Source organism: Thermobia domestica, chromosome 3 (assembly GCF_964235325.1).
Source record: "Thermobia domestica chromosome 3, izTheDome1.hap1.1, whole genome shotgun sequence".
In the NCBI taxonomy this organism is placed as follows: Eukaryota; Metazoa; Arthropoda; class Insecta; order Zygentoma; family Lepismatidae; genus Thermobia; species Thermobia domestica.
In genome coordinates, this window is record NC_137456.1 from 200,600,989 (window position 1) to 200,616,767 (window position 15,779).

The window sequence follows — 15,779 nt, forward strand, 5'->3', positions numbered from 1 at the left end:
AAACACATCTTGTGTCACGACAATCTTTTCCTCTAAAAGTGTGTAGTTCTGGTAACGAACATAAATGAGTTCGACTGTGGTTTCTTGTCATATCGTCCTTACTCAGAAGGTTGGTACCATCACACTTCCACCTTTTCCTGAAACTGAAAAAATACAATTCTGGACTTCGATTTTTCAGACAAATAGCTTCAAGTATCAAGGAAAGAGTACTTTACAAGACTATGAGAATATAGAGCATTCAGAATAAAGGTTATTTACAGGAGTTGTGAGTTTTTTAAAGCAATTTTTTTTAAAAAAATGAAAAAAATGAGGACTGTTTTTTACTTTAAAATAGTTCTTTACAATATCTAGACAGGAATCTTCTAAGCATTGAAAGGATTTACAGGTAGAAATCTTAAATATTAAACATATCCAAAACTACCAAAAGTGGACTTCAATCCTTTGAAACCTGAACGCTCCATGCGATTTAGGATTTAGGATTTAGATTTCTGAACTCTCGGCATTTAAGGCCATTTAGCCAGTCACTTATGAGGGATGACGTCCCTCAGCGAGCACACTATTCGGTGAAAGGGAGGAGAGAAAGGATTGGGGAAGGAAGGAAGCGGTCTGGGACCTATAATTAGGTACCATCACGGCATTTTCCTGGTGTGAATGAGGGAAACCCAGGGAAACTTCATTTAGGATGGCTGGCCTGAAAAAGCGTTTTACACTTTTTCGACCGAGTGCCCCAACGGGAATTGAACCCGGGACCGCTCGCACCGAAGACGAGGGCGTTAGCGACTACGCTACGCATGAACGCTCCGTATGAGTCTCACGATGACATTGAGAATTTAGAGCATCGATAGATCAAGTGCATTATTACCAAAGAAAACTATGTTGAAAAATAAACTTTAATTTCAAGAGATAAACTAATGTTTTGTATGTAGTCCCGAGAACTTTTCACTTTACCTACTTTCTATGACACGAGAGAAGAAATAAATTACGGCGCATCTTCTTCATCATATCTTTGAAGACTCCACCGTATTTTATTCGTTTTATTATAATTTTACAGTTCACAACGATTTCTGAAAATTATGTTTTATCTCTCATAAGAATATATTTTTACTGATAGCTCTATGTGAACAAAAAGTACGTTTTCACCCTTACTTTTATCGTGTGATGTGACAGGAACTGATACAAATGTACACCTTATAAGAATGACAAAAATATTGTGGCAGATCTCAATGTCAGTTTCTAAAAATTACATAATTTCTATGAAATAGGTACATGGTATAAGACATTTTTAACTTCTAGAAATGAGTGTACGATAAATTGGAAAACTATCAATTCTTTCATTCTAAATTCATATAGACTCACTTGTCTATGTTTTCTTCTTTATTACTCTTTCTTAGTATTGCACAATCCTTAATATCTGCAACTATTGTCCTTTTCATTTTCTTACCCCTGTCTTGTTTCAGCTTAGCAATCATAGTTTGAAAGGAAGAAAGTTTTGTATCACGTTTCTGCATCTCTTTCAAAAGTGTCTTACTACATTCCCTATTCTGTTTTTCAAGATCTTTTAAATCGAAAATTAAACTATCTCGCTTAATAAATTCGTTATGTAACCATTCCTGTTCTGACTTTCGATTCTTACTCTCTGCAAAACTAAAATTTTCTTCCTCTAAATCATCGCATTGCTCCTGCTTTGGGTCATTATTATCTCGGTCCAACCAAGGGCGGACTGGGCAGGGCCGCGATCATGGCCTAGGCCCTCTCAGAAAAATAAATTAATGAAAAAAAGAAAGAGAGAAAAGCTAATACAGAAGAAAGCTAAATAATGCGGTAGATCACTGGTACCTCTCTTCCATCCTTCCATCAGTAAGTTAACTTTTTAAATAGGGCCCTTTTGTTACTGGATTTGTGGCTAGGCCCATCTTTCACTATGATCCTTTATTATTAGAAACTGTGATTTAGTTTGTGCCTCGGACCTTGGGCCCATCTTTCATTACATTGAGCAGTTGGGGCCCTTTTTTCAGTATGTTGGGCAGTTGGGGCCCCGGGCTCTTTTTCATTATTTTGGGGAGTCGTTCATTATATTGGGCAATTGAGGCACTTCTTTCATTACATAGAGCAGTTGGGGCCTTTTCATCGTTGAAAACTGGAGCCTGGTTTGTAGCTTTGTCCATATTTAACCAAGGCTGATAGGTCCTTTCTAGATGTTAACACATCTTGTAGGTCTATATTTGATAACTCAAAAATGGAAAAGCAGCGCATTTTTAAAAATGTATTTACTTTTCTCTAGTTAAAATATCATGTTCATTCAGAATAGAAAACATGTTTCGTTTTTGGAATCATCCGCTGGAGCTTACGCTACAGTGTTGACATGTTTTTATTTTATTTTTTTTTTCAGAATAAATACCATAATTCTATCCAGCTCTGGAATAAATGTGTTCTATCACAATCATGTCCAGTAGGTGATAATGCCAATAAAATACAAGATTGAAAATAATGATGTAGCTAATTACTACAGTAGACCCAAAATAACGTGATTGCTAATCAGAAGACAATGTACGACGTTTTTGAGTAGGGCCTGCTCAGAATAGACGTAGCCCTGCAGTGAGCAATGCTTTTTCCTTAGCGGCCAAGTTATTATAAACTAAATGACAGAAATATCAACCACGGGAACTTCCTGAAATTGGTTTTATTAGTGGCTGAATATGAGGCTGAAAGAGCGTGTTAAGGAAGTTATATCGCTCAGTAAACAGCGCAAGGAATTGCAGCAACGTCGTGGGAATCTAAAAGGGCAGGAAAGAGGACGACTTTTCTATCAAAAACGTTTATAAATAAACTAATCCGTATTATTGGACAGTTATTGCAAAATAAAATCGTGGAAGACGTCAAGAAAGCGGGCATTTTCAGCATAATGGTTGATTGTACCCAAGATGCTTCAGTGCTCAATCAGTTGGTTATAGTAATACGCTACATTATAAACGGTGAAATGTTCGAGAGGTTGTTAGCAGTTGTAAATACTGACACTACAGGACAAGGACATTATAATGAAATATAAAGAGTACTTATTGCCAACAATGTTTTATGCCTAATATTGTAGGCTGCTCTTTTGATGGACCTGCTAACTTGAGTGGGTGCTAACTTGAGTGGTAAAGCATTACTTGAGAAGAATAATCCTGAAATCATTTATACCCACTGCATGGCTCATGCTCTTAATTTGGTTATGACAAAGTCGACTGAGCAGATCCCTGAAGCCGGAAACTTATTTGGTGTGGCTCAAATCAGCGCTGTGTTCCTGTCTGAATCCTACAAAAGAATGAATGCTAGGAAGATACTGATTGATGCACGCCACGAGGGACATGACACACTACGAAAACTACAAAAAGTTGGTGCAACAGGATGGTGGAGCAAAAGAAAGGCACTGAATGCAATAATCGACACTAACGAGTTTCACTAAGAAACAGAAAACCAAGACGAGGATTACTGTCCATCATCATCAAGATTTCTTACATTTTTATGCTCATCATCATCATAAATTCCTCAATGATGTTATATAGGACAGGCGCTTTGATGCGAAATCAGAATTTCAAGCTGAGGCTTTGTTGAATAAATGGACAGAATCCAACATTGTAATGATGTGCTTTGTGTATCAGGACTTGTTTACAGAAATGGAGCCTGTTTCAAAATACCTGCAGTCTCACGGATTGGACTATCATACGGCCTGAAGATTTGTAGGCAATTTACAACGGCAGCTTCAGAAGAAAACAGAGGCAAAAGAAGATGACTGTTTAATGATTAACAAAAATACAAAAATATTGTGTGAGAAGATAAATCAACAGCTTGTGCATTCTGGTGTAGAGATAGAATTGGGAGAAGACTTTACGCCCAGAAGAATCTCAAAGAAGAAGAACATGCAAGGAGAGCTTGCCGAAGATGAACTGGTAAAGTGCATAAATTTAAGTGAATAAGATTTATTCACAATAAAAAAAAAGAAAGAAAAACTTCAACGAAATTCTGAATACAGTTGCTACATGTGTCAGTGATAGATTTCAGCAGCCAAAAGACTTACTGTCTGAACTTCAAATGCTGGATCCCAAGTACTTTTCAGATATCAAGAAGAATAGTGTTCCTGCAGGAACTTTCAGAGTTCTTGAGAAAAAACTAAATATAAAACAAAAGGAAATACGCAAAGAGCTCTAGGAGTTCTCTGTCGTGTATGACACTATGTCACAAAATGTTCTGCTTTTGATGATCCTGAAGAGAAAAATTTCCCAGAATCCATAGAGGAAAAAGATGATGATGATGATTATGTATCTGAGCCTGCTATGCGAGATGGAACATCTTTAGACGGGATTCACGGCAAGAGTTACAATGATGCTGCAAACACTTGTGTAAAAATTGTTTGTTATGTGCAGAGAAAATTTTGTACCAATTTCTATATCAGTCTAGTTGTTTTAATAATTTATACATTGTATACAAATATGCGTTGTCTTTACAATGCACGCAAGTGACATGTGAAAGGTGCTTCTCAAAGTTAGGTTGGTGAAAACAAATCTCAGAGCTAGTTTATCTGAAGACAAATTGAACACATTTTTACTAATGAGCATGGAAAGAGACATGTTAAATTTAGTGTCCGTGGACGAAGTTATTCAGAAACTCTGCAATTCATCATCTGAACTGAAAAGAATCTTAACTTTTTAAAATTATTAGTTCTTTAATGTTTCAGCAGTGCTTTCCATTTTCAGTAAAACTGTTGAGTTCATTGCACAGTCAATAGTTATTGGCTATTATTTGTTTAGTGTTTGAGCTACTATATAGCAATACAATAATAATTATAAAGTAGTTTCTCGAGAGTTTGTGTTTCTGGAAATCCTGTGCTTTGCTGTTTGATTAAAACTTGCTGTGATATCAAATTTCCAATGACCAACGATAAATCATAGCTTGCAAAAACTACCAAGTAACAATGAATTTACAACTGCTTAACGCGATGACTCATCGCAGATGTTTATTGTACGCTATTTTCGAAATTGGTGTTATAGTCTGAGGGCCCTCCTTGGTAACCGCGTCCTAGGCACTAATATATCCAGTCCGCCCCTGGGTCAAACTACATACTCTGCTTACAATGTTATTATTTACTTTACTAGGTTGGTCAGATACAGTAAACCCTTGATCATCGCTTGTGTCATTATGTTCTTATCTAATCTTAAACACAAACAAACTACCGTATTTGCTGAGCAAAACAATATATTCACATAAAAAACTACATGCGTGTTACAGTTTCGCCAACTAACATTTTGGCTTCATCAGACACTATGAGATACATGAGAAACGTGCAGTCTTATATACACACAAGAGCTGAGACATCTTGATTCTGATTGGCTCCTAGCAGCAGCCAATCCCCTTCAAGTATTCTAATTTGTATTTCCCTATACCGAGGCTTCCTATCTGTTGTAAATTACACACACATAAAAAGGACGATCTTAGCACAACTAATCTAAACTAACAAATAATTGACATAAATAATTAAATAATTATATAAATATAAATAAATAAATAAATATATAAATAAACAGATAAACATACAATTACGCATACGCTTAAAAAGACTACACACACATACAGTATATACACATACACTAATGAACCACATATATATCTATATATAAATATACCATTACATATATACAGATATACACACACGTATATAGATATAACTAATATGCACTAATAAATACATAAACACGTGTGAGACAATCAATATATATACAACAACCATAATAGATACGTGTATTCCGAATCTTATACTTTAAGCTTTTTTAACAACCTATTCCACTGTTGGTCGATGATCAGTCCTGAGTTCCAGTTCATAGCTTTATTACCCTTCATTTCTATAAACCGTGCCTCCTTCCATTTCCTAACTATGCTTCTTTCTTCCTCGCTTAGAATTTTTTACTTCATTCCAATTAATTGAATGCCCCGTGTCCCTTACGTGTTTGTAGACCGCATTTTTGTTCCTTTCTAGCCTATCATCCTTATGTTGTCTTATACGCTCTCTTAGTCTCTTTCCAGTTTCCCCAATATAACACATATCACACTCGCCGCACTGAATTTTATAAATAACTCCTTTTTTCTCCATCATTACCCCTTGTTCTTCTTCTGTCTTTTTCCTTCTTTTTTCCCTTATTACTTCCAGAAGCCTCTTGCTCCCTTTTCTGTAAGTTGAGATGCCCCCCATCTTCTTAAGCATTCTTTTAATGATTTCTGTTTCTTCTCCCAAACTTTCTATCCCCCACCACATTTTTCTTCTTTCTTTTATTCCTCCTTCACTTTGCTCTCCTTGTCGGCTTCTTTCTTCTTTTTCTTCGTTTTTCTTCTCCCATCTCCTTCTGTATTTTAGCCTCTTTCTATCGTATCCATTATTCTCCAGCTGCATATGGAATAACTGTATAGTCTGTTCCGCCTTGTCTCTTTCACTGGTTATTTGCTTAATTCTATTCTCCATGTTAAGGATGAAATTCCTCTTGGTCGAGTAATCTACATCACTTCTGGCGTGGCAATAGTTTCCCGACGCGCAACTTTTTTGATACCATTCTGTGTATATCACTTCTTGTTTCCTCCTTATTCTCATATCCAGGAAAACTATAGCCTCTTCCTTTTCTACCTCTAGCTCCAGTTGTATTCCTTTCTCTAGATCCTCAATTTCTTTTACAAACTTTTCCAATTGCCTTACAGTTACTTTCCAAATCCCCAAGCAATTGTCCACATATCTAGCAAAAAACACTAACCTGTCACTTCCTTTCATCCTTACTTTCTTCTCCCAGTCGTTCATAGTAATTTCTGCTAGCACTGGACTCAACCTGGAACCTATGCTTAGTCCTTCCTTGATTTTCACTAACTTATCACCTATAACACAATAACTGTTATTCCATATAGTCTTCAGGGCCTCCTTCAGTCCTTCTCCCCTCCAACCATCGATCTTCCTATCCTTCATCAATTCAGTGATGACTTTAACAAGCTGTTTCTTCTTAGACTTGGAAACATAGCCTTCACATCAACACTGAACATGATTGTTTTAGCTTTTCTCTGTCCTACTTCCTCCAACCTTCTTCTTAACTCAACCGAGTTTTTCACACTGCTACTGTCTTGTTGCCTCCTTAACATTTCAACAACCTTCTTTAGCTCCTATTCCAATGGTTCAAATATATTTCCTCGGCAACCTAATACTGGTCTCAGTTTTACCTCCTCCTTATGAACTTTTGCTCTGTCCGTCTTTTCCATTGTGGTGATGGAAAAACAATGGTACAAAGAAAAATTGAATGAGATCTGTGATGATACTTACGAGGTGATAGGTGAAAGATCTGTGTGTGAGGAAATTAAAGAAAAAGTTTTAGTATCACTAACAAAAGCAGGTTTTCAAAGAGGTCTTAATAAAGAAGGTAGGACACTGGTAATGAAAGGTTTTCCAAAAGTTCATAAGGAGGAGGTAAAACTGAGAACTGTATTAGATTGCCGAGGAAATATATTTGAACTATTGGAGGAGGAGTTAAGAAGGTTGTTGAAATGTTAAGGAGGCAACAAGACAGTAGCAGTGTGAAAAGCTCGGTTGAGTTAAGAAGAATGTTGGAGGAAGTAGGACAGAGAAAAGCTAAAACAATCATGTTCAGTGTTGATGTGAAGGCTATGTTTCCAAGTCTAAGAAGAAACAGCTTGTTAAATTCATCACTGAATTGATGAAGGATAGGAAGATCGATGGTTGGAGGGGAGAAGGACTGAAGGAGGCCCTGAAGACTATATGGAATAACAGTTATTGTGTTATAGGTGATAAGTTAGTGAAAATCAAGGAAGGACTAAGCATAGGTTCCAGGTTGAGTCCAGTGTTAGCAGAAATTACTATGAACGACTGGGAGAAGAAAGTAAGGATGAAAGGAAGTAACAGATTAGTGTTTTTTGCTAGATATGTGGACAATTGCTTGGGGATTTGGAAAGTAACTGTAAGGCAATTGGAAAAGTTTGTAAAAGAAATTGAGGATCTAGAGAAAGGAATACAACTGGAGCTAGAGGTAGAAAAGGAAGAGGCTATAGTTTTCCTGGATATGAGAATAAGGAGGAAACAAGAAGTGATATACACAGAATGGTATCAAAAAAGTTGCGCGTCGGGAAACTATTGCCACGCCAGAAGTGATGTAGATTACTCGACCAAGAGGAATTTCATCCTTAACATGGAGAATAGAATTAAGCAAATAACCAGTGAAAGAGACAAGGCGGAACAGACTATACAGTTATTCCATATGCAGCTGGAGAATAATGGATACGATAGAAAGAGGCTAAAATACAGAAGGAGATGGGAGAAGAAAAACGAAGAAAAAGAAGAAAGAAGCCGACAAGGAGAGCAAAGTGAAGGAGGAATAAAAGAAAGAAGAAAAATGTGGTGGGGGATAGAAAGTTTGGGAGAAGAAACAGAAATCATTAAAAGAATGCTTAAGAAGATGGGGGGCATCTCAACTTACAGAAAAGGGAGCAAGAGGCTTCTGGAAGTAATAAGGGAAAAAAGAAGGAAAAAGACAGAAGAAGAACAAGGGGTAATGATGGAGAAAAAAGGAGTTATTTATAAAATTCAGTGCGGCGAGTGTGATATGTGTTATATTGGGGAAACTGGAAAGAGACTAAGAGAGCGTATAAGACAACATAAGGATGACGTTAGGCTAGAAAGGAACAAAAATGCGGTCTACAAACACGTAAGGGACACGGGGCATTCAATTAATTGGAATGAAGTAAAAATTCTAAGCGAGGAAGAAAGAAGCATAATTAGGAAATGGAAGGAGGCACGGTTTATAGAAATGGAGGGTAATAAAGCTATGAACTGGAACTCAGGACTGATCATCGACCAACAGTGGAATAGGTTGTTAAAAAAGCTTAAAGTATAAGATTCGGAATACACGTATCTATTATGGTTGTTGTATATATATTGATTGTCTCACACGTGTTTATGTATTTATTAGTGCATATTAGTTATATCTATATACGTGTGTGTATATCTGTATATATGTAATGGTATATTTATATATAGATATATATGTGGTTCATTAGTGTATGTGTATATACTGTATGTGTGTGTAGTCTTTTTAAGCGTATGCGTAATTGTATGTTTATCTGTTTATTTATATATTTATTTATTTATTTATATTTATATAATTATTTAATTATTTATGTCAATTATTTGTTAGTTTAGATTAGTTGTGCTAAGATCGTCCTTTTTATGTGTGTGTAATTTACAACAGATAGGAAGCCTCGGTATAGGGAAATACAAATTAGAATACTTGAAGGGGATTGGCTGCTGCCAGGAGCCAATCAGAATCAAGATGTATCAGGTCTTGTGTGTATATAAGACTGCACGTTTCTCATGTATCTCATACTGTCTGATGAAGCCAAAATGTTAGTTGGCGAAACTGTAACACGCATGTAGTTTTTTTTTATGTGAATATATTGTTCTGCTCAGCAAATAGTTTGTTTGTGTTTAAGTATATACAAAGCAAAGCTTCTACTTATGGAAAATATTACAGTTGTCTAATCTCTATATCCAGGGCCGGCGGAAGGGGAAAATATCACCCGGGCAAAGAAATCCATATGGCGCCCCCTACAACCCATTGGTATTACTGAGTTTAAATTTGCTATGCTACCTTACAGATAGCTGCTTTTAAAGAATAAGTCCTTGAACTCTATAACTATAAGAATCAATTATCAAACTGAGTAAGATCTTAACTTTTGTCAGTTAAATACACAGAGTAAGTTTTGGTTAACGATATACGAAACAATTATTAACACATGAGCATGCAAAATATTGTACGTCACTGATTAGAAATTTACAGAACGATTCAAGAAACAACGATTTATATAAAATTAAGATTGATGATGTGATACAGCATTTATTTACACATATATACATAAACAACCTTGTTAACTGCGAAAGAGAACACATATATGAACAAAAGAACATACAAATATATTTTGTAACAGCATTGTACAAAGATTTCGTAATACAAATAATACAACCAGTAATATAATTTTATATCTTTATACAGTTTTAATGCAAATTGTCCTTTGACTTATTTACAATGCTAAGTAAATTTAACTTTTCGTGCATTTTTCTCTGCAAAGTCTTTAATTAAAGTATCAGTGTCAAGCTCACACAGAGCATCACATTCAATAGACATCATAGAAAGGCCTACAAGACGCTCTTGCGTCATCGTTGATCGTAGGTAGTTCTTTATAAGTTTCAACTTGGAGAAACTTCTTTCTGCTGAAGCTGTTCTTACAGGAATAGTTAGTAAGATTCTTAGAGCAATAGTTGCATTTGGAAATAACCCAATAAGGGAGTTCTTGCAAATATATGTAAGTACTTGCAACGGTTTACTCCCACTTTCAGAACCGAGAAATGAAGGTAAAAGCAAGAGCTCTTGATATAACTGAAATCCGCCAATATCACAGTGATCTTTGTCTGTTAAAGATAGTTGTAAGTCCTTGCAACCCTTTAGTAAATACTCTTTGTCCGTTATTGGATGGATGTCATACAAAAATCCAAATATTTCGCTGTGCTGCTTCAGTTGTTGAAATCTTTCATTCAGGGAACAGATAATTGTGTCTAATGTGCAAAAATAGAAGTTACATTTAAACGCACTGTATGGATCATTAATCGGTTCGTCTTCAGATTCATACAAAAATTGTCGTTTGACTTTTCTAGGTCGGAGTTTTGGTTCATTCTCAAATTGTGGTTGAATGTCGAGCTCTTCAGCAATTACTTTGGCATCAACCAAAATATTCTGGAAACCTTCATCACTTCGCATGTTCTCAAGGCGACACTTGGTTTTCTTAAGCAGATCAACTGCTTGCTAAATGTCCACTGATTCTTGTTGGAAAACATGGTTAACCACATTAACACAAGTAAGAACTTCATACCAAAACAGCACAACACAAACGAACTTAAAATTCAGGAGCTTCCTAGCCAGGGAACAAGCCTTAATTTTGCCCATAACGTCTATCTTTGAGTCCTTTGATTCTTCGAAAAGAGCATCGTAAATTTCTCCTAACTGGTAGCGAAACGATTTGACAGCATCAATACAACTCTCCCATCTAGTATCACTAAGAGGTTTCAAAGTGAAATTGGATATATGTTTTTGCAGAACAGACCAACAATATGTGGAACTAGAAAAATAATTGTATACTTCTTGCAATAAAGCAAAAAAGTTTACAGCCTCACTACAGCACATTGCAGAATCATTCACAACCAAATTCAATGAATGGGAGCTACAAGGGGCAAAAAACGCTCGACTATTTAGATCTAATATTCTTTTTTGAACGCCTGAGTGCTTTCCTTTCATATTGGCACCGTTATCATACCCTTGGCCACGCATGTTTAAGAGAGGAATTTTCAGTTTTTCTAATTCTTCCAAAATAGTGGTACTTAGTCCTTCTCCTGAAGAATCATTTATGCACAAAAATCCCCAAAAATGTTCTTCAATGGATGGTTCCTTACCCAGTTCTACCTTCACGAAACGAACAATTACTGTCATTTGCTCTGTATGACTTACGTCTGGTGTACAATCTAATATTACGGAATAATATGTCGCTTTCATTAGATCAGTCAAAATTTTGTCCTTTATTTTTGACCCAAGGAGTTCAATTATTTCATTTTGAATGTGCTTGCTCAAATAATGTACATATGTCTCTTTACATGTTATTCGTCGCAAATGCTCAGTCATAGTAACATCAAACTGTGCAATACACTCAACTAGTTTGAGAAAATCGCCGTTGTTTCTTGAGTAAATAGTGTCATTTTGACCACGAAATGCCAAATTCTGGGAAGCAAGAAACTGAATTATACACAGCAGTCGTTTGAGAACTTCTTTCCAACGCTCAGTTTCATTGCGAATAATTGCTTGGTTTTCAACGTCAACTGTTTTACCTGACTGTAATCGGTTTGTAAGTTCAAACCACGATTGGAAAGCCTTCATGTGAGTCAGAGATCTATCATGGTCTGATAACAGTCCGGACATATGCTTCCAATCCGAAAAACCTTCACGAGAAGAGAGTGGCATTGTAGTACCACCGAAAAGACGGCAACAGAAACAAAATATTGCATCCTTAGTCACTGAATAAATAAGCCAACTACGAGCAACTTCTTCTCCTTTGTGCAGACGTCTTTTGTAGTTACTTGTAGTAAATCGCCGACCCTCGCTGTTTACTGGGAACTCTCGTTTCGAGACTTGAACTGGACCTCGTCTAACAAGTATCTGACGCATTCTGTCCGTAATATGTTCTGGCTAAATTACCTGGATCATCAAGATCGATTGATTGTGATTCCAACACCTGCCAAAAAAAAAAAAAAGTCAGTAGAAAATAATGTTAAATTTATTTTAAACATTGTCTTCTAACAAAGAATAAGTGACTAAAATTTGAATGGAATTTTTAAAATTGAGTTCATAATTTTTAAAAATGGTATGCTTGCACCGAAGATGGGTGGGGTGGGGGTGGGGGATATTCAAGCAGCTAGATCATCCGGGGATAAACACAAAACTTAGAATGGCGCATGACCAATAAGCCTCCGATAGATGTGAGATATAAATAAATAAAGAGGGGGAGAGGATTATTTACGATATGTTTATGAAATAATGGGTCTATTGCAAAATTTGTGATAGCGAAACTCCACGGGGATCTGTTAACGGTAACAATCATACATTTTAACTCTTCAGAATTCTAGTTAGTAGACGATACTACCACTACTACCACCACAATACTACTACTACTACTACTACTACTACTACTACTACTACTAATAATAATAATAATAATAATAATAATAATAATAATAATAATAATCACTGGCACGGCAGACCAATAGATCCTGGGCCTGCTCCAACGCCATCTGATAGCGAGTGGTAAAAATTCATCCACCTGGGTAACAGAACGCGGGTCAGCCGGTCGTGTCAATACCCGCCAACAGGCGTATTAGGAGCTTTGCAGGCCAAGTGACCGTCATATCTTTATTTATGCGACTCCCCAGTTTTCCTGCCGTTGAAAAGCGGAAAGTCCGGGGATTGAACCCAGGAGCACGTAGACATGAGTCCAACGCTTTAACCTCTAGACTATGGAGGCCCTCTACTTAATTAATAGATGAATGCTTGAAATACAGCTAAAGTTGGTTAATACACATCTAACGAGTAAAAGTCTTATCGCTTTGGTACATGTATCAAGCATCAGTGTTGGTATAGAATGTAATTATTGCTACTTATATCAATGGGGAAAGAACTTTCTTTGAGCCTGAAGTTCACCGTCTATCTGAGAGGCCGCCACCCTACCCACCCCAGCCTGCTAAGACGCTACGTGTATAAACACCTCTTCTCTATTAAACGTAATAAAACGAAAATACGTTACGTAATGTAGGCCTACTTACCTGTACTGTGTTGTTATCTTCTGGAATATTTGTTGATTTCTTGCTGGTTTCCTCATTCTCTGGTTCTACGTTTTCATTTCCATTATTGTCTGTTTCAGGAGTACGAAAGAATTTCTTTAATGCTGCTGCCTGTTTCTCATTTTCAGCCGCTAATTGTGCTCTTCTTTTTCTGTATACATTTCCAGAAGGCTTTTTTTTTCGACATGTTGATAAAGAACACATTAACGCAACGATTCTTCTACTAAGAGTCGAAATTCAGGAGACAAAAGAAGAACACGCACACCATAAAGCCTGCACTACATGTACATGACTTCTGATTTATAATTTTCTTTCACGAGACATTTGACAGTACAAACAGGACTAATTTCTTTTTGGTTGCCGATAACTCAATATTGTTTGTGTGTATTGTTAGAGCGGCCGACATAGCTTTGTCGCAAGGAGTGCAATTGTCGGCACCGCGGCGGTTGTAAGTGTCAGAGCGTGTTATTGCTGCTCAAAACTCCCAACTCTCAACAATAGCCTTTAGCTTTTTCAGTGGAGATTTTTTTTATAGACAAATAAGGTGACGAGATGAAGGGATTTCCTTTATAGGAGATTCAAGAAGAAACCGGGGTTGTTGTAAAGAGTGAGGCCTATGGCATGAGGTAGTAACCAATGTTGCTACACAATTTATGAAAAAGTTAATTTTTAGTTCACCGTTTACAATAATATTAATTTAGCAAGGATTTGGGCGCCCCCCAAACTCCCCTAAAATTTGGAGCCCCGGGCGGTCGCCCGGCTCGCCCGGCCCTTCCGCCGGTACTGTCTATATCCATCCTTTGTGACCTCTTCTTCTTCTTGCTACTTTTGAAGATTGTAGTTTTACTACTTTCCTGCTCTTGGTCTAAATTATCTTGTGTTAAAGTTACGACGTCTATGATAAATAACTGCCCTCCTTTCGCATACAACTTCCTAAGCATTGTTCACCTATGGTGCTTGGGATCTCTTGTTCAATCCCAACTTGCGCCAAGTGAATTTTGTGTTGGACAAACACCGTGTACCTTCGTTATCTCGGAGTTTCCCTGTTTCTTCTCACTTTCTTCGTTCCACTCTTTCATTCATTTCTCATCATTACCGTCTCCTTTAGTCTAGCCGGCATAAACGTGGACGTAAAACTTCAAGATTTCATTTCATTTTAACATCCTAAGTATTGATCTGCTGACTGATCAGGATATGTTTATGCAACAGGCTTTGCTTGAAAAGTTATCACTCAAGATCCCATCTGTTCTAACTCGGTATCACAAGTAAAGGGTCCAAATGGATGAATCAAGTTGCGAGATTAGACATAGTGCGCCTGATAGAGGACGCGAAAATATGTGAATGTGAAAAGTTATAGCAGCTGAGCGCCATAAGAAAGGGAAGAAGATGAGGTCAAAGTTGGTGGGAGAAGGGCTATGTTATGTTATATAAATATGTCAAATAAACTGTTGAATCGTAAAAATAGTGAAAGATAGACAGTGCCCAAACGGTAGTAGTTTCACATACTGGCAAAAGAAGAATGGGTGGAGTATATCTCAAATCTCCGCCGCCATCTTGAAATCTGTAGTATTTTTTTTAATTGAAAGGTAGTCGTGTGATATATCGATTAGGGCCAGCATGTTCTCAAAACGCCAATTATGAACTTTAGTTGTCGTTATTTGTACTTATTTGGAAGATGTAGGATCATCTTTATAGTTATTTACGAAAATTTAGGAGACTATACTCGTATGGTGGGATACTCGTAGCCCCCAACTTAGTACACTGCGTTTATCCCAAGCATGTTTAGTTAACTGAACGTCCATTCAGAGGATACTTTCCACTAACAAGTGTCACATATACAAACTGCAGCTTCACCAGCATCTAACAAAGGATAATCCAGACCGTCGGGTGCAGTTTGCAGAATGGGCTACAGCACAACTGGCAACCAATCCAGATTTTCCCTTGACGGTGCTGTTCTCCGACGAGGTGAACTTCTACGTTATCGGAAAAATAAACGAACAAGACCGCCGCTACTGGAGTGACAAGAACCTTCATTAGAGTGACGTGTGAGGGATGGTTGGTGGTCAGGAGGTTATGGTATGGTGTGGTGTTTTTGGTACTAGGGTTATTGGCCCATTCTTCATCTACGGTACTCTGATAGTCAACTAATACCTAAGGCTTCTGGGTGAGGATATCCTGCCGTCAGTGTTATAGGAGGACAGTTCATATCCAACATTTTTCAGCAGGATGGAGCCCCTCCCAATGACGAACTTGGTGTGCTGAAAGTACCTGGATCTTCAGTTTCCCTGGGAGGTGGAAGGGCTGTCGGGGGCAGGTCAGTGACCAC

General features: G+C 37.2%; 2 protein-coding genes across 2 annotated transcripts; both read right to left on the bottom strand.

Moving 5' to 3' along the window:
* Positions 1-10,103: 10,103 nt before the first annotated feature.
* Positions 10,104-10,829, bottom strand: LOC145682078 (zinc finger MYM-type protein 1-like). The gene has a single exon (XM_081753675.1). It carries the CDS (start codon positions 10,827-10,829, stop codon positions 10,104-10,106), a length of 726 nt encoding a protein of 241 aa, XP_081609801.1.
* A 45-nt stretch (positions 10,830-10,874) lies between these two features.
* On the bottom strand, positions 10,875-12,284 carry LOC145682079 (zinc finger MYM-type protein 1-like). Its single transcript, XM_081753676.1, has one exon. It carries the CDS (start codon positions 12,282-12,284, stop codon positions 10,875-10,877), a length of 1,410 nt encoding a protein of 469 aa, XP_081609802.1.
* Positions 12,285-15,779: the final 3,495 nt, after the last annotated feature.